This window comes from Felis catus, chromosome F1 (assembly GCF_018350175.1).
Source record: "Felis catus isolate Fca126 chromosome F1, F.catus_Fca126_mat1.0, whole genome shotgun sequence".
NCBI lineage: Eukaryota > Metazoa > Chordata > Mammalia > Carnivora > Felidae > Felis > Felis catus.
Window position 1 is genome coordinate 18,435,268 of NC_058384.1, and position 24,233 is coordinate 18,459,500.

The window sequence follows — 24,233 nt, forward strand, 5'->3', positions numbered from 1 at the left end:
CTCCTTACATGTAGATTATTATTATTTTTTTACTCCCGTCTGTATACGTTGCAGTGTTTCTGTGGAACGTAACCATTCGCCAAAATTTTGTAAAGAGTGATGCTTTGAAAAATATCTTAATGCCTCTAAATCGCAAGGTAAAGTAGGATATGATTGTAATAATGTATAATTAAGGTGTAAAATACTGTACAGGACGCACAAATTCTCCTGCTACCTAGAGTAGATTCACAAAATTATAGAATCTTAGGAGTCTTTCATCCGTCCATCTAACAAAACATAGGCAGTGCCCGCCAGGTACCACGAGTCTGATAGAGGCCCTGCTCCCTTCATGTGTGCAGTCTAACTGGGATTTGGAGTCTGGCCTCCTTCCTGTGTAGAAATCTCTCCTGCCAGTTCTTGAGAGAGAGGCCTCTAGCTTCTGCTTATATACTTCTAGCAGTGAAGGACACATCTTGAAATGCACGATTCTACTTAAGAATGGCTTTATCTGTTGCGATACGATCCTTCTCCTCTTCTCCAGTTTGGAAACTGAGGCTCAGAGCATTGTAGTGACTAATCCACAGGCATACAAGGAGGCTCTGAAGGGCCAGCACTGGAGCCCAGCTTTCCTCATGCTTAATCAAGTGCTTTTGCCCTGCTATGAAACTACAGAGGATAATTTTTTCCCTGTTTTATTTGACTACCATTCAGATATTTGAAATGCCTCCCCATTATTCTCCTTTCCAATCCAAACATCCCCTCATGTGATTAGGTTTCCAGACCCTTTCCTATTTACCCTAACCTGGCATGTTTCATGTGGTCAATGCCCAGAAAGGAATTCAATACTCCAGATGTGGTCTGGCTGTACAGAATACACCGAACCGATTACCTCCCCTTTTCTGTACACAAGTATTTGTTAATGCCACCTCTGTTTGCAGTGTGTGTGTGTGTGTGTGTGTGTGTGTGTGTGTGTGTGGTAACATAATGGGCTCATTGAATACACACATACACACATACACGTACACATGTATTCTCTTAATGCTGTGTCTCCTCCAGTACAGCTCAAGCCTCCTTTAACTTAACAGTACACCTTGTTTTGTTTCTAACACATTTGATCCCATTAAACTTGGCTCCTGTTCCTTAGCCTCCAAATCCAGTAAGACTGCATCTAAGTTATTTTAACTTTACAGGGTAAGGCTAAGATGATCCATTCCACAGTTAGACTTCTGTTTCATTGTATAATATGCTCATAGCATGGTGCAGCATATAGTTATATTCCATTATTTCTCAAAAATTAGGATTGAAGGGACCATGGTGAAATATATATATTTTTAAATGGCCTGTTGTTTTTAGATGGACTTGAAAAAACAGGCGAAAATTTTAAGTCCATGGTGAAAAAAATAGAAGCAAGAAGAAATATTCAGTGTTATAGAGAAACAAGACATATATATATGTACATTATAAAATATAAAATACATTTATATATACATAAATGCAAATATATATATTAAATACACATATTTATGTACATGAATACATGTACATGTGTAAATACATATATATGCATATATATGAGAGAGAGAGAGAGAGAGAGAGAAATCATCATGGGAAAGTCATTCCAAATGCACATATATTGGCTTTAGGTTTGGGGGAGTGATTTGGGAAGGCCATGGGTTGGATGGAATGCAGGAGTTTAAAACCCCAAATAAGCTTAGAACCCCGTCCTGGGAACATTGGCTTATTCCTGGCAAGTAGAGACAGATTTACAGCAGAAGGGCCTTAGACTGGAGGAAATTGTGAAGGAAAATAATTAGTAGCTACATGTTGATGAGCCACTGAAAAAACTACTTCAGCATCCCTGTGGTATTGCTGTGAAGAATTAAAAATAACAAGAATGGTATAGTAACAGTGAATTTTAGTAATGATGTTACTGCATGTATACCTACACGTTGCTATGTTTCCAAATCTTGGTCCTGTCATCTTGTCCTATTACTTAAAGTAGAAATAGGAGATTAGAATCGTGCCACTAATGTTAATTGTCCTACGTTTTGGTAAAAAACGGACCAGAACTCAGTAAGTGGCTTTCTAACTGTACCTCAGCTTTCCACACTTGAAGAAAGCTAGTTTACGTGTCTGTAGTTGGTACTATTCACTTAGGAGGAGTTTTCTGGTGAGCAAGTGTGGAACTTGTCCAGGGAATACAAGCTCGCTTGCTAACACTCCAGCAGGTTTTCTTACAGATTCGCTCCTCACTTGTTTGCTCTTGAAGGCAGTGCCTTGGCCTCAGCTTGATAGAGACCCCACTGCGCCCACCTTCTGTGAGCCTGGCTCCAATCCAAGCTCTATTACTTACGCATCAAGGGACCTGTGGCAAAATGTTCCTTATTTATGACACAAACAAAAAATGCACATCCCGCATGGTTGTTGTAAGACGAAAGGAAAGAAGAGGCATGTAAGCCTTGAAAACCCAGTGCCCGTATGGTCTCTTTCAGAGCAGGGGCGCAGTTAGTTGAGGAAACACAGTTCAGCCACAAAGAGTAATGGAAAACAAATCCCTCAAATACTTTACTACTTCAAGAACCATGAAGGGGATCCACGTACATAGCCCATCATACCATTTCTTTAACTTCTCTTCCTTCTTTTACCTTCTACTCTTATATCCCCTCCTTCCCTCAGGATCTTGCTTAACGATGCCTTCAAATTTCTTTCTACCTCCGGCCTACGGTTACTTTTCTCTCGCTATTCTTTATTCACAAATCCCACTGCTTTCTATACTTTCTATTATAGAGATGGATTCTACTTCTCTCCCCATGAAGAATCCTTCTTCTTTAGGAAGGTGTGTGTGTGTGTATGTGTGTGCGTGTGTGTGTGTGTGTGTGTGTGTGTGTGTGTGCACGCACATCGTTTTGTCTGTATGTTTGGGGTGGGTATTAAGCTAGCTGGCAGTGACAGCATTTTCTTTTGTGGACTTGAGAAGAAATGCAATGAGTTTTCCATGACATCTATGAACACTTTTTGAAATGTTATACAATATTTCTTGCCAGGGGAGCCAAGCCTATGTTACATATATGAGGGAGATGGGATATGTGAACCTTTTGAGAAGGAAACCAGCATCATAGACTGTGGCCTCTATACTCCCAAAGGATATGTGGATCAGTGGGCCACCCGAGCTTATTCCTCTCATGAAGACAAGAAGTGTCCTGCTTCCTTGGTAACTGGAGAACCTCATTCCATGGTAAATCAAGCCGGAAGAATGGAGCGAAGGCTGAGCAGAATTGTAAAGGGGCTCTCTCTCTCACGTGCTTTATGGGGGGGCTTACATTTCTTTCCTGTCTTTGACATCAAATTTAGTCCCTACTGAACTCGGAATAAGGTAACATTAAATGAAAAATTTCTGGACTAGCAATTAAATCTCATCTCCCCCACCCTGCCCCCGCACCTCCCTTACCCCACTTACCCTTACTAGTTTTCATCTAGGAACATTTGGCTGTACAGTCGCTGATTCCAAGGTACAGAGAAGCATCGCAAAATTAACTTTAGATGTACAAATATCAGAAATTACACTTGGGCTTTCTATACGGGAGAATTTGTTTTACAAGAAGAAAAAGAAGTAGCAAAGAGTCAGAATGCCTGGATTACAATATTGAATTCACTGGTATTACTACTGTTATCACTAAACGAGGTTTGACAGGTCACTTAACCTCTCTGGGCCCCAATTTTCTCATATGTAAAATGGGGATAGTAATAACTTTTGCATTTAACTCAATGGTTTATCACAAGGATCAAATGAAATTTAAAGTATATTAAAGATCAAAGTATAACTTGATTTAAAGGACTGTTATTATTGAAGAAATTCTAGATCTAGTACTAAAAACAAATCCTCTGGTATACAATTTTCCATGAATATCCACCTAAATAAATAGGAGATCCTCCAAGGACTTTAAGGACTGACATCTATGAATTAGAGTTGAATACTGAAAAGAAGATTAAGGGCTTTGGCTTTTGGGTACTATTCCAGATGCATCCATTGCCAACTAAACTCTTCCATTCATCATAACAATAAGCAATACCATCATTTCAATGGAAGTGTGATTTAGCTCTGTTGGTATTTTAGGCCAGGATGAAATCATTGCATTGTATACTTCAGGAGACCCCCAGGAGGTTGAGAAACTAGCCAGGAGTTGGTGCTCTAGTTCGAGAGACTCCTCAAGGACCTTGGAATCTTCTAGATTCTAGCTCTTTCCATCCTTGGCTTGCAGCTTTCTTCCTCCTATTCATAAGATGACTCCACCAGGCATGAAGTCAGCATTTCAGGCAGGAAGATGGGGGAAGTTCACAGGAAGTACGTATACGCTAACTGAGTCCCTTTTTATTGGGAAACAATCATGGCAGCTTTTCTGGACGTTTAACACTATAGACTTCCACCAACATCTCATTGGTCACATCCAGGTCACATCATCACCCTTTGTTGTAAAGGTCTCTGAGGAGACGAGCATTTATAACTGGATTTACTGCCACCTTGAACAAAATCAGAGTTTCCTAATAAGAAAGTAAGGGGAAATGGATATGGGGAGGCGGCTAGCAATGTTCACTACACTTCTTCAGTGAAATCTGGCATCTTTCTCAAGAGTTCTTGGTGCCCAGTGACAGGAAGCCAGGAAAGTCGGGAGATTCTGAGTTAGTAACAGCTCTCTGAAGTGGCTTTTAGTCTAGCTTGTCTATCTTCCTTAAGTATTAAGTGGAGAAATTTTCTGGTGTTTCTGTTCCCTGACTCCTTTACCCAGCTGAATGCTTAATGGTTTCTGACTCAGTAGCCTCACTCCTCGGACTGGTGGATCCTGCCCAGTAAGGATATAACCATCATCCTGGACAGACTTCTATGGCTAATTCTAGGAGCAGTTGCCTAAAATGTTCCAGGACTGTTCTTTGGGCAAGATATCTGGGTTGATGGTAGGCTGAGAGTTATCATGTGTGTTTTTCTACCCAGGTAAATTATATCTTGAGGTTAACAGAGAGCATTGAGACATTCTTCTGCTTAGAGAAAAGTTTTCTGCCAATAGTGTGATCATTAGGCACTCAGAAAGAGAGGAAAACTTTGGTTTTGAGCTACAGAGTCATTGTATTTATTTCTCTCTCACCTTATACATTTAATTTTTGATTGAAATTACATTTCAGATTTGCACGTCATACCATCCAGATTTACCAGAGCACCGTCCTCTCACTGGCTGGTTTCCCTGTGTCACCAATGGAAACAGACCTCAGGATAAAAGGAGTGAGCAGACAGAAGGTAGCCTGGAGAGGGAGGAGGAGGTTTGGCTCAAAGTAAGTGAACCAAATGGTTGTTTGTGAAGGCTGTGGGTAGATTGTGTGTGTGTGTGTGTGTGTGTGTGTGTGTGTGTGTGTGCGCGCGCGCGTGCGTGTATGTGTGTAAAGTGATATGTTGGATTGGCTTCTCGGGAAATTTCCTCTTGTTTTTCTCTGAGGTTTTATATTTTGGGTTTATTTTTCACCTCTTTGAATTTTGGCCTTCTTTCTTTGTAAGTCAACCCATTTACAAAGTGTAACATACACACAGAAAGGTGCAAAAAATCAAAAATGCACAGATCAATACATTTTTACAGAGTGAACATCCTCTCTAACCACCACACAGATCAAGAAACAGAGTACGACATCACCCCATAAATCACTCTTATTCCCCTTCTCAGTGATTTTACCACAGAGGTATCTACTCTTTTTAGTTCCATTGCCATAGATTATTGTGCCTGTTTTTGAACTTTATGTGAAGAACTTTACAGTACGTACTTCTTGTGTCTCATTCGTTCTTACTCAACATTTCATTTGCTAGAGTGCTGCTTCATTTAGCAGTAGGGTTCATTTTCATTGCCACGTAGCATTCCAGTGTATGAGTACACCAAACTTGTGTGTCCATATTGATGAACGTTTGGCTTATTTCCAGTTTTTCTCTATGGTGTTACACATAGTTCTGCTATAAACATTTCTGTATTTCTTTTGTGAACATATATAAACAGGTGGGTATATTTGGAACTTCTAGATCGTTGGTAGGCAGATGAGAAGCTTTAGTAGATAATTCCAAGTAGTCTTCCACAGTGGTTGTACTAATTCCTACTCCCACTAGAGGCTTATGAGTATTCCAGATGCTTCACATTTTCATCAGTACTTGATATTTCAAGCCTTAATTTTAGCCATTCTGTTTGGCATAGAAAGGTAGTAGCCCCTCCATCATGTCAGTTGGATTTATATGTTGCCTAATGAATTTGGTCTTTTAAATATATATTGGCCATTTCTGTATACTTCTTTTTTTTTCACTTGGAGGTCATATTCAAATCTTTTGCTCAGTTTTGTAGGGTTGTCTGTCATTGTCTTCTTAATTTATGTGATTTCTTTACAATTTTCTGCTATGAATTAGAGCTCTCATAATTTCATAAGCAGTGAGCCCCTGAGAATACTCTACCTCCATTTACTGCTTCCTGGCTTTTTAAAGTTAATATGATTTAAAAATAGCTAAATATTTACCCTGCCCAATGCTCTTCAGGCCTTTCCATATTTCTATGCTTTCCTCATTTTTATTTAGCGTGAAAAAGAAATTCCATCGTTTCTTTTTATGTGAGTGTGCTGGCAATGTATTCTTTCAGTTTTTGTGCGGCTGAAAGTATCTTTATTTGACATTCATTTTCCAAGAGTATCTTTGCTTGGTATATAGAATTCTAAGTGGCCAGTTGTTTTTGTTCATCACCTAAAGATGTTATCCCAGTGTCTTTTCACTTTCGTACTTTCTTTGGAGAGTTAGCTATCAATCTGCTATATACAACTTTGAAGGCAATGTCTTTTACTCTGTGATGCTTTTAGTATATTCTCTTTGTGTTTTGTCTTCGGCACTTTTACTATGATGTTCCAAGGCCTGTTTTTCCTTTGTATATGTCTGGCTAATGGTTTGTCAAACTTTCTGAATCTGTGACTTAATGTCTCTACTTGCCCATCTATGCTTTCTTCCTTTTCTTAGACACAAGATATACATGCAGTAGACCTTTTACTGTATATCTTTTCTCCTTTTTCTTTTTTTTTTTTTACTTTTCTTCCCCTTTTTCTTCATGCTGAAATCTGGTTATTTCATACTGGTATGCTTTCTGTTTTACTAATCACAACTTTTATTCCATATAATTGGCTGTTAAACTGTTTATTACATTATTAATTTCAGTTATTGTATTTTTAATTCTAGAATTATTATTTAACTTTTTGTATAGATTCTCATTTTGTTTGAAATTCTTTATCCTATAGTTTATTTTAAAAATATATTAATCCCTATAATTGTAAAGTCTGTGCCTGATAATACAAATAGCTTGGTGACCTGAGGTCTGTTTATGTTGACTGTTTCTTCTCTTTATTTTCATTCATTTAGCCTCATTTACTTTCATATTGAATAAAGTTTTAACTAAATATTATTGTAGAGATTGTGGCTAATGATATCTTCCTTTCAAGACCATTTACTTTTTTTTTTAAACATGTAGTAAGATTTGGGAAAGAACATCTTAATCCAATCAGTAATGAAGATGACTCAAATTTCTGGGGTGCCTGAGTGACTCAGCTAGTTACGTGTCTGACTTTGGCTCAGGTCATGATCTCACAGTTTGTGAGCTCGAGCCCTGTTGGGCTCTGTGCTGATAGCTCAGAGCCTGGAGCCTGCTTTGGATTCTATGTCTCCCTCTCTCTCTGCCCCTCTCCTGCTTGCACTCTGTCTCTCTCTCTCTCAAAAATAAATAAACATTAAACAAATTAAAAAGAAAAGATGCTTTAAATTTCTGTATTAGTGAGCTCTGATATGTTTTTCCCCTTTTCCTTTTTTCCCCATTTTAGGGGTCTCAAATAAAAGCTTGGATTAGGCCCTCCACCTTGATAGTCTCTGGAGTACAATTTCTGTCTCCTCAGCAGTATGTGTCTGGTAAAAACTGTTTGGCTTTTTGGCCTCTCACCCACCAATTCCCGCTTCGTTTCTTATGCTCTTATTCTGCAGAGCTTAGAGTTTGAAAAATACCTCAATGGCAAAAGTGGCACAGAATGTGAGGTTCCTTTCAGTGTGGTTTCTTGCTTTTCAAGTCTCTTCAGTCCTGATTGCTGTGGTTGCTCTCACATGTTTTCAAACTTTTTTCTTTTTTGGGGCATCTGGATGGCTCAGTCAGTTGGGTGTCTGACTTCAGCTCAGGTCGTGATCACATGGTTTGTGGGCTTGAGCCCCGCGTCGGGCTCTGTGCTGACAGCTCAGAGCCTGGAGCCTGCTTCAGATTCTGTGTCTCCCTCTCTCTCTGTCCCTCCCCTGCTTGTTTTCTCTCTCTCTTTCAAAATTAAATACACATTAAAAAAATAAAAAAAATTTTCTTTTTACTTTATTCATATTTTATAATTATTCTTGACAGAAGTGTTTGTTCTATTATAAGCTATTTCCTCATAGCTAGAAGCAGAAGTCTCCAACTGGAATTCTTTTAATGTATGTCAGTTAACTACCATGTATACTTTATATTTTCGGTGTGCACCCTGTTTTTACTACAAATGATGTAGGGGTATATATATATATATATATATATATATATATATATATATATGAAAAAAATCACAAATATATTTGGGAGTTAATATATCAAACCTATTAATAAAATTTAGTTTTTACAAATCCACTTAATACCAAATAAATTAGGAAGTGATTTCTAAAAATAAGCTCATTGGGGATTTTTTCCGCAAGTTTTCTGAGGGCTATAGGATTTCTGACTCTTTATTTATTTATTTTTTTTTAGTTTACTTTAATCTTGATTTGACACACACATATGATTTGCATGTAGTGAATCAGAGACAAATTTATTGCACAAGTGAGAAACAACTATACTGAAAAACGTTAGCCTTGAAAATATCTTTCCAAAATCCTTCATTTACTAAAACGCTACTTTCCCAACAAATTTCTCAATTTAGTCCTCATTTACTGAGAACTTGTCTCTCTTAGTTTTCTTTGGTTTCATCTAATCTCAAACCAATACACCAAAATGTTAGGAATTTCTTTTATAAGGCAGAACATGTAAATTTTTATTATTTACAGTAATAAGCACATTTTAAAAGCCACTATAGTTTACAAAGTGCATTCTCATGTGCTTTTTAATTTGATCCCTGCAGTAGCTCTGAGTTTGGCAAAGTAGTTGTTTTCCTATTTTATAGATTAGAAAAATAAGAATTCGTCTCAAAGTGCTTTTTTTACATTACTCAAGAATCAAATGGTAAAACTGAAGATCAGACTCATGCCTCTTGACTGTGATCGCATGTTTATTCCTCTATACCATGTTGCTGTATTCAGTCAGCACGTGTTATGCACCTGTTATATGCCAGACCCAGAATTGAACACTGGGGATAAACATGAGAACATGACATGAGCAAGAAAACAAATTAAAACATGTGGAATTGGAAGGAAAGCCCTCTTGTCTTCTTTTGTTGAATTTCTTCTAAATTCTTCAAAGACAATGTATCCATGGACCTAATTCATAGGATTTATTAAGTGCATATTATAACTCGAGGTGCCATTGGGGGATAGAGAAAGAAACAGAGGGAATGATTCCTTCCAGAAAGTGCTTTGAATCTCAGCAATACAGACAACAAATGAAGCAATCTGAGAAGGAGGTGCTGTTTGGTTACACAGAGAGCCCATCAACATATGCAAAATCATATGTTCATATTTATTTTCATGGCTGTTCTAAAATGTTCCCAATTTGGAATGGTCTCACTCAGGCTGGACTGGTTAGCAATCCTAACAGAAAGTAGTTAGGTATTTTAAATATAGTATGCTTATAGTATTTTGAATATAATATTTAAAACATCAATTATAAATTAGAGACCACTGCTGGAAACATGTGCTATGTGAAGCCTTTGCTGTGTAAAACCTAAAGCCTATAAACCATTATTTCCTTCTTTTCTTTGTTTGGGTTCAACTAGCCAAACACTGAGTATGAATCTTCAACAGAAAATGTATTACATATTTAATTGATTGGATTTCAAAGAGTCTGTGATACCACACAGTGATGTGGGGACGGTGGTGGTTGAGAAACACATTTATTGATATTTTTTTCCGTTCCAGGTATCTTATTATTAATTTTCATACAAGCTCTCTATCAGAGATGTGATTTTACTCATTCTAAAAATGATTATCTGAAAACTCAGAGATGCTAAACATTTGGGATAACATAGTTAATAGAGATACAGATAAGATTCAGATTCAAATCCAGTTTATCCCAAAATGCCACGGTCCTTCCTCTCTACCAGGAGCTGGTATAAAGAGCAAAATAATAAATATTCTAGGGTTCATGGGCCATACAGTCTCTGTTACAACTACTTACAACTCTGTTAACACTGCTGTTATAGAATGAAAGCAGCCACAGGCAGTATGTAAATGAACAAGCATAGCTGTGTTCTAATAAAATTATATGTATGAACACTGAAATTTCATTTCATATAATTTTCACCTTATTCATATTGGTTTTCTTTGATTTTTTTTTCAACCATTGGAAAATGCAAAAGACATTCTTAGCTCACAGACCATACAAAACCAGGCAGTGGGTCAGATTTGGCCCATGGGTTATAGCGTGCCCACCTTCACTCTGGATCACGTGTCCAGTTCATACTAAAGATGTTGATAGACACTTGCCTTATTTCCACCTCATAACAGGGCCAATTTTAATTCTACTCCATAAACATTGGCGAAAATGAATAGAATATTATACTATAGAGAAGTTCAAAGCTGAATGAGTCACCATCTTTATCCTTGAGGTACATACACTGCATGGCCATGTTGCACAAATACTCCAGAAGACAAAATGTCGTAAGTCATATGGTACAGACACAGTAACTACAAAACAGACTCAGAAGGACCTGGTGACTGGACATAGAGAGATAGAGATAAACCTTGTCTCATTGAATTCCCCCATTTATCCCATCTTCCACACTCCTCTACACACACACACATACACACACACACATTCTAGGCCTTAATCATTTTAGTCATAACAGATTGCTTTCAGTATGGGAATACTCCAAGGTTTTCACATCTCCATAACCTTTCAGGTAGGGAGCTCGTGTTTTTCTTTCTCTGTAAGTGCTTTCTCTGTTTTGTGTCTCTAAGAAACACATATTCATCTTCTAAGATTTAGCTCATGGATATATCTTTTATAGTCTGACCTTCCCCGAACCTCTTGCCCAAGCCCCTCTTAGTGTAATCGGTAACTTCTTCCTATGCGCCTCCTCAGCAGACTCTTCCGTCACAGCGTTTGTATACTTTGCTGTTCTCCTTTCTCCGTCTTCATCTGATGAACTCTAGGAACTTGTGGGCAGTGACCATGTATAGTCATGGTTTTATGTCAGGCACTGAGCACAGAGCTTCCCTGTTGTAATCTTCAGAATGTTTGGCGATTGCTTGAATGAACGATGTCATGTTAGCTTTCGGCCTTGGCAATTGGGAGCGTAATGGTAACATAGTGGCACCCCCTCATCCGTGTTTTCACTCTTTCAGTTTCCGTGACTGCGGTCAACTGCGGTTGAAAAGCAGATGACCCTCCTCTGACACATCATCACAAAGTCAGTAGTAGCCTCACACTATGTCACAACGCCTGGGTCATTCACCTCACATGTCATCACGTAGACATTTTATTATCTCACACCATCACAAGAAGAAGTACAATGATATTTTGAGAGAGAGTTATTCATATAATTTTTATTATAGTACATTGTTACAATTGTCCTATTTTATTATTAGTTATTGTTAATCCCTTACTGTGCCTAATCTATAAATTAAATGTCATCATTGGTATGATGTATAGGAAAAGACATAGTATAAATATAGGGTTTGGTACTATCTGCAGTTTCAGGCATCCCCTAGGGGTCCACTGGAATGTATCCGGTGACTGGGGGGAGGCTACTTATGACACAACACGGAGGTGGGTAAGTGGGACTGTGGGCTATGCTAGATTGAAAGGGGAGGAGACAGAGGCTAGAAACAGAGGCAGACTACCTCTTCCTCCAAAATTTTATAAAAGATGGGCTATAGTTTGAGTGAAAACCACATCAAAAGAAATTTTTCGAAGATGGGGGGAAGTTTGATCATCTTCTTTGGTTGTGGCAGGTTGGATGCTGTAGGAGTAGATTCTGAGATGGAATTTAGGTGCTTGCTTCGTCAGCACGTATACCAAAATTGAGATGGAACTTAGTGTGCCAGGTGTTTATTAAGGAGCGGCCTGGGTACCAACATCTGTGGAAAAGAAGGGAAGGAAGCGTGAGTGTGTGAAACGGGACGTCGAGCAACCTCAGTGACAGCTTGACCGTCCTCTCCTGCAAAGAAATAATATGTATTATTACAAGGGACAAGTGGTAAGTGGAGTAATATGGCTGTAAGGTCCTTACACTATGGATAGTAATATTATTTGAATGTAGATTGTAGTAAGTTAGATATACATATTATGATCTCCAGAGCAATCATTAAAAATACACATATACACGAAGATTAATACAATGATAAAATAACTTGATTCACTCAAAAGAAAGCAGGAAAAGAGGAACGAAGAAACAGCTAATAAAAAACAAATACCCTCTGGCAGACTTAAAACTAAGGATGTTATTAATTACATTAAATTCAAATTGCCTAATAATGCCATGTAAAAGGTAGAGATTGTCAGTCTACATAACATGGAAAGAATTACATACCGTTTATGAAAACACACTTTATTATTCTTATTTTAAAAATTTTTAATGTTCATTTGTTTTTGAGAGACAGAGAGAGAGGCCGTGTGAACAGGGGTAGGGGAGGGGCGAGAGAGACGGAGACACAGAACTAGAAGCGGGCTCCAGGCTCCGCGCTGTGAGCACAGATCCCGACATGGGGCTCGAACTCACGAACTGTGAGATCATGACCTGAGCCAAAGTCCGACGTTTGACTGAGCCACCCAGGCACCCCGAAAACACACTTTAAATACAAAGACATGCAGAATGAAAGTAAAAGTGAAAAATTGTATATCATGTGAACTCTAACTGTAAGAAAGTTTCTGTGCTATGTTAATATCTGACAAAATAGAGTGTTACTGGAGGAAAATAGGGATATTTCATAATGATAAGTGGGTCAATTTATCAAAAATGCTGAACAATCTTAATTGTTATAAAATTGAATCACCTAAGAACAGAGCCTCAAAGGAAATGAATTAAAAGTTGACAGAACTAATAGACAAATAGCCAAATTCATAATAATAATTGGAGATTTTTATCATATCTCTCTGTAAGTCATTGATATAACAAATAGACAAAAAAATCAGGACAAGTGTGTAAGATTTGAAGATCATCATCAGGTATCTTGATCTACTTGACATTGGTAGAAACACTACACTCAGCAACTGCAGAATGCACGTGATACATTCACCAAAATAGGCTATATACTAGACCATAAAATAAGTCTTAGCAAATCTGTAATAATTGTAGTCATACAGAGTACATCCTCTGACCTTTACAGGACTAGATTTGAAATGAATAACAATATGTCTAGGAGATGTGCAATTTTTTGGTAGTCCAGCAGTGTATTTCTAAATAATCCATAGGTCAAAGAAGGTTTTCTGGGGAAAAGTAGAAAATATTTTGAGCTGAATGATAATGAAGCAACATTTCAAAATGTATGAGATATGATTAAAATAGTACTTCCAGGGAGATTTATAGCTTTATATGTCTATGTTTGAAAAATAAGCAGTATAAAATTAATAATCAAAGTTTCCACCTAAGTTAGGAAAAGATCAAATTAAAGTCAAAGTAAAAATGTAAAGGAACTAACAGAGAAAGAGGCGCAAAGTAGCAAAAACTCCTGTATCACCATTGTTATTTTAGTTTCTCTGGAAATAGCAGCCAATGCTAGACTTTGAATTTTATGCTTTCTGAGCTATAAAAGAAATGAAACGATAAAATGTGAAAGGGGGAAATAAAATTCAAATTATTTCCCCAGAAATTAAGTTGATACCTGAAAAGAGGAAACAACCCCAAAATTATTACATTTAGTATCATAGTTTATTACGAAATTAAGATGAAAGCAAATATGCTAATTTTTAAATAGCAGTCAAAGAGAAAACATGATTAAAGAAAATAGTTCCTTTACAATAGCAGTGAAGGTAGTAAAATATCTAGGAGTAAATGTAAAAAAAAAAAAAGAGGAAATGGAAAGATCTGTACGAAGAAGGCATATGAAAGCTTGAATAAATGAAGAGTCACAAACTGGTCTTGTACAGAAAGACTCAATATCCTATGAAGGTCGACTCTCCCTAAACCCCAGACTTTGCAGAATCCCAATAAAAATTCTCACGAAGTACTTTTAAGGAATGACAAAGTTGATATTAATGTGTTTATGGAAATTTTACAAAAGTTTAATGGGGAAGGAGGCCTGACTCTGTCAAACATCAAAATATACCATGAAGTTATAATGGTTAAAATATCAACAAATAGACAAATCAGTGGAACCAGATGGCTCAGAAATACACTGAAAGAGAGAGACATCTATGTCAGCATGTGGACTTGAAATTAAAGTTGATACTTCCAAGACAAATGAAAATAGTGCATTCATTTCCACATATCCGTGCATAAACATAATATTATCTAATTACCTAAAATGGGTAAATCTGATGTGAACAAGTGATATCGTGATATTGGGCATTATTAGTGAGGTGGAGCATCCCTTTACAAAAATAACTGTCAGCCATTTCATGTTCCTCTTCTATTAATTGTCATGTAGATAAATCTATTAGTTTTTTCCTAAGATTGCAAAAATATTTTTTACTTTCTTACAGTTTTGCCTTTTGAAGTTTAGCCTTTAACCTATTGAAATTTGTTTTTGTATTTAGAATAAGTAGGGCTCCCCTTTTTTCCTCCTATATATGAGAAGCCAATTTATAATCGCAACCATTAAAACATTCCATCCTTGCCCTGATGATCTGAAGTGCCACGTTAATTATATACTAGTTTCTGGAATAGACTTTGCTACATAAGCATAACTCGTAGGGCATGTCCCCACCTTCTTCCGCTTTTGCACATTTAAAAAAATTGAGTTAGCTATTCATTATTCATGAGCACTTATTTTCTATATAAATTTTAGAATAAGCCTTAGATTATTTCTTCTGCCTCTTGAAAAACATACTGGTATATGTGAGCCGACCTTAATCAAACACTTGATACATGTCAATTGATAGGATCATATGAGTTTTCTTGTTTGATCTATCATTATGTTGAATCATATCAATAAGTTTTTTTTTTAGATGTCAAGTTATCTTTGCCTTTGTGGAGTGAACCTGCTTGATTATTACATATTATATTTTAAATATGCTCTTGGATTTTATTGGTTAATCTTTTGCTTTGGATTTTTGCACTTGTATTTATATAAGGAATTAGTTTGTTCCTCTTTTGAATATTCACATTACACAAGCCTCATAAAATTGATTGAGAAGTTTTCCTTCTTGTAGTTTCTGAAACCATCTGTATAAAATAAGGATTATCTATTCCTTCAAAATTAACCCACCTGTAAAACCAATTGGGTTTGGGGTTTTTTCTTGAGGAAATATTTATGTTTGTCATTTAACTTCCTTTGATTTTTATTAATATGTTCAATTTCTCCTTTCCAATTTTGGAGTATGGGAGATTTCCATACATTTACTAATTTCTTCCACGTGTTCAAATTTCGTGCTGATAGTTGTTCATAATGTATTTTTATTTTGTCTCCTCTCTGTCTTAGCTATAGTTACCCCTCCTTTTATATTGTATGTTTTTAAGCCTTCTGATTTCTCCTCTTCACTCTCTTGATTACTCATGTCTGGGTTTCTTCAAAGAACAATTTCTACTTTTGTTCATTTTCCTCCTCTTTCTAGTCACGGTTCTCCAAGTCATGGATTTCTGTCTTTATCTTTATTATTTCCTCTCTCCCTGTTATTCTGGATTCATACGGATGTTCTGTTTAGCTTCCTGTGTCAAACACTTGGATAATTTGTTTTCACTGTTCCCTAATGTTTCCCTCTAGGTACTGCTTTGATTTTAGCCAATAAATGTTGACATATAGGGCTTTCATCATTGGTCTACCCTAAGTATTTTGTAGTAACTCATAACATCTTTTTAAAATCATGGATCCTTAATAGCATTTTATTTGTTTGTTTCTAGCATTGAGTTTTAGAGGGTAACAACTTTTATGGTGCCAGCTCTGTCATTTTTTTTTCCTTCCTCTCTTGGTCCTACATTTTATTAGGAAGCACTTAAAGAATGAGCCTCTGGGGCGCCTGGGTGGCGCAGTCGGTTAAGCGTCCGACTTCAGCCAGGTCACGATCTCGCGGTCCGTGAGTTCGAGCCCCGCGTCAGGCTCTGGGCTGATGGCTTGGAGCCTGGAGCCTGTTTCCGGTTCTGTGTCTCCCTCTCTCTCTGCCCCTCCCCCGTTCATGCTCTGTCTCTCTCTGTCCCAAAAATAAATAAACGTTGAAAAAAAAAATTAAAAAAAAAAAAAAAAAAAGAATGAGCCTCCATTCATTCAGAAATTAAGGACCAGTCTGTATTAGAAATGTGTGTTCTCTATTAGCTGGTCCAAAAAGTATCTACCACTCTTCCCATTTATTCTTTCTCTCTTCCTCTTTATATACAAACACCTACAAAATCATTTCTTCTTCTTTTCTTTTTTTTATTTCTCTGTTCTTCTTTCTTTTATCTCTTCATTTTTTTGAAGTTGTGCATTCTTGTATCTTGCCAACTTAGGCTTTTTGAAAAAAAGTATTTCAAATCAACAATGAAGAATTTTTTAATAAAAGTAAGTCCTACGCTATGTTCAAGGCATATTTATACTAAGGAAATTCTTTATTGTTTCTGATAGTCAAATTTAAGTGAACATCTTGTTAAGTTTTGTTTGTTTTTGCTAAATTTGGCAACACTTTTTTTAATTTAATTAGTTGAATACTAATCCTCTATTTAGAGATGACTTCAACCACCCAGAAAACTGTCCAGATTTCATTATTTAGCAAAAAAGAAAAACTCATATATAGAAGGCATCAAGTCTAATCACTACTTTGGATTCTTTGACGTTTTGTTCATAAGAAAGTGGTTAGATCTCTTTGTTAAAGCTTATGTACCTTACCTAGAATTTTAATAATATTAATTTTCTGACTTTTCAATCTGCTACAGAAAAGGAGCAACAAATTAGTAGGGGAGATAGAAACTGGGAGAAGACCTGTACTCAGAGGAGCAGTATTATAAGCCCTATTTTTACCACTAGTCAGTCAAATAACCTTATATAAATCATACAGACTTCTTGGACATCAATTTTATTAGCTTTAAAATGAGGTATTTGGTATTTGGGGGCACCTGGGTGGCTCAGTCAGCTGAGCATCCAACTCTTGATTTCGGCTCAGGTCATGATCTCACAGTTGGTGAATTCAAGACCCACATCAGGCTCCATGCTGACAGTGCGAGGCCTGCTTGGGATTCTCTCACTCTGCCTCTTCCCCCACTCATTCTCTCTCTCTCTCTCTCTCTCTCTCTCTCTCTCTCCCCCTCCATCCCTCCCCGCCCCCTCTCTGTCTCTGTCTCAAAATAAATAAGTAAACTTTTAAACTGAGGTGTTTGGACTAGATGATTCCTTCCAGTTTTTTTTTCCAATATATGAAGTTTATTGTCAAATTGGTTTCCATACAACACCCAGTGCTCATCCCAAAAGGTGCCCTCCTCAATACCCCTCAGCCACCCTCCCCTCCCTCCCACCCCCCGTCAACCCTCAGTTTGTTCTCAGTTTTTAAGAGTCTCATGCTTTGGCTCTCTTCCACTCTGTTTTCATTTAAGCTTGATGGTGAACTTAAAAAAGAAAGAGATAATAAATATGAATAACAGAAGAATTCCAGTTGTAGGCTACCAAATGCTAAGAGCAAAGAGAAGTATATCTGCTGATACCTTTAGAGCTTTGCTACTCACAATGTGGTTGGCATCCAGAAGCATCCACATCACTTGAGATATAGGTAAGACTGCAGAATCTCAGCTCTACTAAATCAGAATTGGCATTTTAAAACAAGACCCTCAGGCGATCTGTAGATACGTTAAAGTTTGGAGAGCACTGCCTTATAGGGTTGTTATCTTATCATTCAGGAAAATAATTGATGTTCAAAATGAGGCCTCCAATTTACCAAGTAAAAATTCAGTTAAGTACAGGATTCCCTAGTGAAGAGGCCAGGAGCATTTATAATAGGTATTAGAATTATTTCTGTACACACCCCTGACATTTCTAAACAGGTCTTGCCTTTCAAAAGAAAACCTGTTTAGAAAATCAGTCTGTGTGGATCCCTGCCTTCCCTGGGAATCCTGCAAAAACAAAGGTGACTACGTATAACACGATTTTCATTTCCACCAGAGACTAGACTGGTGCACTGAAAGAGGAACTTCATTTCCCAGTGGCTCAACAGTTTCTCCCCAGAAGGAAAAGCACCCATTTTCCACTTTCCTGTCTGATTGCTACTTCTGTAACTTTTCATTGATTTGACACGGAAGCTTTTTCACACCCTTGACGCAACATCTTATCCGACTCTAAGTGACATGAGTAATTGGGATGGCGATCTTTCTCAACGGGGTGTGGGGAGGCTTGCCTGGCTCCGGAGTGCACTCCTTCATTCCCTCACTTACACATTCTTGTTCCCAAGAGAAGCTTCTCCGTATGCATTCCATAACACCTTCCCTCATTCTCAGTTTGTCTTGTGTGCAGTGTCCCCAGGATTCAGAGTCTGAGGTGAAGATTTGATGCAAGTTTATCAAAAACTTTTCCTAAGATCAACACTTGTTGGGGGAGTGAAAGAACTAGAAAGTAGTGAGAGAGGACGTGGTGTGAGACAGCCATGTGACAGCGTCGGCATCCCACACGGAGCTGGATGGCCCTCGGAGTTCTCCTATCTTTACACCACTCACTCCTATCAAAAGGCCACTGGACGTGGGTTTCTTCCCTCTCCAGCCTCCCCAGAAGAGTGCCATGAGCTTGTGGGGTCGCTCTTCCTTGGAGGGCAGTTTCCAGAAGGAGATTTTGCCGTGGGTTGAGTGCTCGGTCATGAAGGAGGTGGTCTCACAGTATCTCCCAGATTTCACAGTGGCCCACACACTGCAGTATCCGCCACAGATTTGGTTTCCCTCTTTCTGAGCCCCCTTGTGAGTTGCACGGGCTCTTCTAACACAGAGTCTCTGCAGACTTAGCCCTCGTGTCTAAAATCACAGATGAGGAAATGCTGTTAGAAGGAAGGGAGACAACAAGCTGATTCTGATCTGAGTCCTTCCATTGACTTGCCGAGTCACACATTTCCAAATGTCTCCCCCTGGATGGTGGGGGGTCATAATGGTGCTCCCTCTTCATTTCCCAAAATGACAACTTGACTTCACTCTCCCAAAAAGAGAATCACATAAGCCCATGGTGTTTATAGCCATACTTGTACTATGAAGGAATATAACATAGGATATCAGCTGAGTTTTGACCAAAGCAAGGGAGACAGGCTTGGATGTGGGAAGGAAGTCAAACCAGGTTCAAAACTGTTTCCCATTCTGACTCACATCGTCACATATGGAGACTACTGAGATAGGTCAGTGGCAAGATGCTAGTTGCCTCACAGCCTCCCTTCCTCTGTTAGATTTGGATGTCAGGTAAGATCCCCTGAAACTGTGAGAATTAATCTCTCTGCCCTGTCAAATTTCTTAAGTCTACAAAGGTAGCAATATTATTAGGGTGGGCCATATGAAATTGCCAACATTTGATAATTTTTCATCTACAAAAAAGGCATATGGTTCAACCAATAGTGCAAGCACTTTTTATCTATTTATTAAAAAAAATTTTATAGGGGTGCCCGGGTGGCTCAGTCGGTTGAGCGACCGACTTCAGCTCGGGTCATGATCTCACAGCTTGTGGGTTCGAGTCCCACATTGGGCTCTGTGCTGACGGCTCAGAGCTTGGAGCCAGCTTTGAATTCTGTGTCTCCCTCTGTTTCTGCCCCTAACCCACTCACATTCTGTCTCTGTCTCTCTCAAAAATAAATAAACATTTTAAAAAATTTAAAAAAATTTATAATGTTTATTTATTTTTGAGAGAGAGAGAGAGAGAGAGAGAGAGAGAGAGAGAGAGAGAGGAGAGAAGGAGTGTGGGTGGGGAGGGGCAGAGAGAGAGGGAGACACAGAATCTGAAGTAGACTCCAGGCTATGAGCCATCAGCACAGAGCCTGATGCGGGGATTGAACCCATGAACCGTGAGATCATGACCTGAGCCAAAGTTGGACGCTTAACCAACTGAGCCACCCAGGCACACCAATAGTGCAAGCATTCTTAATATGGTTTCTGTTGACCCCTAATTGGACTACAAATAGCTTTTAAAGGGTTCTCATAGCTTTCAGAAATTGTGGGAATTTCCCAAATTGTGGGAAACTTTTATGCCTAAGTGTTTGTGTGACTTCATTTTGGGGGAAAATGGTGTTTTCCCCACTTATGTTGACGAGTGTCAACAAATTTTATTACGAGTTTGTGACTTCCTGCTCACCCCAAATTAAGAAGCATTGGGTAGTCAAAAGAATACAGAACTTGAAGGTAGGGAAACCCAAATTCCTACCTCTCTAGACTTTAGCTAGAGGAAATCACTTAACCTCCTCAAAACCTACTTTCAACTTCTATGATACAACTTTTTGTATACTGGGGATATTATAGTACAAAAATCTCCAATAGGAATAAAAACCCAAGGAACTTTATGGAGGCTCCAGCAAAGCATGTGAGCATGCTTGGTGCGCTGTAAAGTGCTATACAAAGAGAATGTAGTGTCCTGTTCAAGGGCCTCCCCTGTCTCTCTGGAATCAGGATGTGCCATAGAGGAGTGAAAAGGAAAGGCGCAGAAAAAATAACAACCCAGGAACTAACCAAAAGCATTTAAAAACCTCAGCGAAGATTCTTTTCAAGTTTGTGGTATAGTTTCAGGGTCTGCTATCCAGTGACCACCACAAAGGATGACCTGGAAGTCGAAATGCTTGGCTTGGGAGTATTACTGAGTGTGTCTGTACCCAGTAGGCAGACTGAAGAGGGGTTTCTTAAGCCCAAACAGTTCTTCACTACGGAACATTCTTTCAATCTTACCCTTCACCAGTGGCCAGAAGTTAGATCCAGTAGTTAATGTGAAGGCTTTGGATGAAAAAGCCATTGAGTGTGGTGGACTGGTTTTCCATGTCTGTATGCGAGTCAGTATCTGTCTGTCTGTCTCTCCAATCTGTTTCCCTAGTTCAGAGTGTTTTGCAATGGATTCACTGAGCTCATTTCACTGGCAGTCCCTCTATCTTGAACACCATTCCTTCAGTCCTGAGAATCCCTTGCTTTTCTAAAAGATTCTGCCTCCTTTCTGACATCTAGCTCTAGTTTTTCTTCGTAAGAGCTAAGTTCAAATTAATCTCATATTGCTAATGTAATACAAGAATGCACTCTCCTTGCTAACACGAATAATACAGTATTACGGATGAAGCTAATAATCCCCTTGACCTCTTAGCGTCTTGGATTTTTCTCTTGGGGTGTGTCTGGTGCTCATTTTAGATCTGGATAGTTCTCCAGGAGGTGAACTATCTGGTACCCTTTATCCTGAAGGGGAAGCTGTTCACATAATGCATTTGGTGTGGTGATTAAAGAAGTGTCACACCATAGTGGCAAAAGTGGCACAGGGGTAGAACAAGTAGAACTTCACGTTGCCCACGTACCTGTTCCAGCCGATACCTAGCTTTTACATCTAGGAACATAAAACTCATTATGTATTTTGTATAAAGTGAAAATAGTGTGGACTATAATACTATATTAAAATAGCTGTGATTTAGCTGTGGGAAAAGCAACTTTTAAAAATATCTTTGGGGCGCCTGGGTGGCTCAGTTGGTTGGGCAGCTGACTTCGGCTCAGGTCACGATCACACAGCTCGTGAGTGAGTTCGAGCCCCATGTCGGGCTCTGTGCTGACAGCTCAGAGCCCAGATCCTGCTTCGGATTCTGTGTCTCCCTCTCTTTCTGCCTCTTCCCCACTCACGCTCTGTTTCTCTCTCTCTCTCAAAAACAAATAAACATTAAATTTTTTTTTTAAATATCATCTTTGATGCTTAACGTCACTCATCATCAAGGAGAGGCAAATCAAAAACAAATAAGGTATCACTTTATGCTTGTCAGAATGGCTAGAGTCAGAAAGACAAATAACAAGTATTGGCGAGGATGTGGAGAAAAAGGAAACCTCGTATGCTCTCGGTGGGAATGCAAGTTGATGCAGCCACTGCGGAAAACAGTATGGAGGTCCCTCAAAAAATTAAAAACAGAAACATCATACAATCCAGTAATTCCACTAATGGGTATTTTCTCAAAGAAAATACTAATTTGAAAAGATATATGCGCCCCTATGTTCATTGCAGCATTATTTAAAATAGCCAAGATATGGAAGCATCCCAAGTGTCCATGGATAGATGAATGGATAAAGAAGGTGTGGTATATAAATACAATGGAATATATCTCAGCCATGAAAAAGGATGAGATCTTGCCTTTGCAACAACATGGGCAGACCTAGTGGGTTTAATGCTAGGGGAAATAAGCCAGTCAGAGAAAGACAAATACCATATGTGGAATTTAAGAAATTCCACAAAATAAATAAAGAGGCAAAGGAAAAAAGGAGGGAAACTAAAAAACCAGACTCTTCAATACAGAGAACAAACAGGTGGCTGCCGGAGGGGTGGTGGGTGGATGGGTGAAGATAAAGGGGATTAAGAGGCATAAACTTCCAGTTACAAAACGAATAAGTCACAGCGATGAAAAGTACAGCATAGGGAATATAGCCAATAAGATTGTGAAAATGTCGTTTGGTGACATAATGACTAATCTATTGTGAGCACTGAGTAATGGGTGGCGTTGTTCAATCATGTGTTGTATGTTTGAAACTAATGTAACACTGTATGTTAAGTATACTTCAATGAAAGTCATCATCTTTAAGTAAGGAATACACCTTTACTATTCTAATTATACTGTCAATTTTAGAAGTTTCTTTGTCTACATGTGTACACAGCAAAGTAGGTTTTTGATAAACACATATTGAACTGAATTTTTGAAAAGTCTATTGAAAAGTCTATGATGTATTTTTCATGGATTCCATTTATAGAGATATACTCTGTATCAAAAGCCTTGGATATCACCAGTGTCTATAGAAGTAGAACCTGGAATACCAACTCACATTTCTACATGTGCCAATTTAAAATAGCATATGTGAAATTTTTCAGCCGGCAGATGTTGGAAAAGCATAATTCCCCGTGCACCAAAATATATAGGTGTATGTTTAATTTTGAAATTCTATTCTTTACTCTCATCTTTCTGAAGTACCAACAAAATAAAACACACTTCTCTTTGGAAATAAGAATTATTTCATGAATTAATTTATGAACATTGAGTTCTTAACTAGATGAGAGCCACGGTCTAATCCTTATAATAGCCTCACGAGACAGGTAGTAAGTCTGTGTTTGGGATGTGCAAAAGAGGAACTTTAGGCTCAGAGGGGAGGGATGGACTGCTCGGATTTCACCAGCTAGTAAAGACGGAGCTAAGAGTCACTGAAGTTTCTGCCTGGCACCCCTCTCTCCAGAATGGTGAACCGACTTGGGTCTTTTCATCCTGGCTCAGGTTGGTGGGTATGCGCATATGTGCACATTCAAGCCAGTCTCTGCTTTAGAGGCTCCGATAGCTGTAGGAGAGTTCATACTTTCTTCACGTCTAGTGGCTGCTGTGGGGCATATTCGGTATTCAGATGAAAACAAAGTTCGGTTACCTCTCCTGTGTCACTGGGAGAGGAAATGCCTCAGATTCAGTGTCTCGTACTCCGATCAAACCCTTGTCTCTTTTTGCTTTGTGTATCCCAACATTCCTGTGCCTGTGTCTCCTTTGTAAGTCTTACCTGTGGTTTCCTACTTAAGCCATGGCCTAGAAATCCTGGCATAGCCCTTCCCACAAATCACAGCACAGAGACACTGCCACCAGGAGCAGGCTGTACGGTTCAAAGTGATTTGGTTCAAAGACCCTTAGAGCAAGGAGGCACATTGCCAGGAGATGCAAAATGAGTTGGAGGTTTTGGGCATGGGCCCTCAGGACAGAGAAATCCACACCATGAGACCTGCCCCAACTAATTAGTTTCAGGTGGGTGGTGTCTATTTTGGGGCCCAACAG

At 38.5% G+C, this 24,233-nt stretch overlaps 1 protein-coding gene across 9 annotated transcripts in view; it reads left to right on the top strand.

The window, feature by feature from the left end:
• Positions 1-24,233, top strand: part of PAPPA2 (pappalysin 2) — a 527,743-nt gene that overhangs the window by 394,414 nt on the left and 109,096 nt on the right. For all 9 annotated transcript variants that reach the window (XM_045048405.1, XM_045048402.1, XM_045048410.1 and 6 more), the window contains 2 exons: positions 3,024-3,214; positions 5,155-5,301. In XM_045048405.1, coding sequence (XP_044904340.1) covers positions 3,024-3,214; positions 5,155-5,301 — 338 coding nt within the window. The remainder of the gene's footprint in view (positions 1-3,023; positions 3,215-5,154; positions 5,302-24,233) is intronic.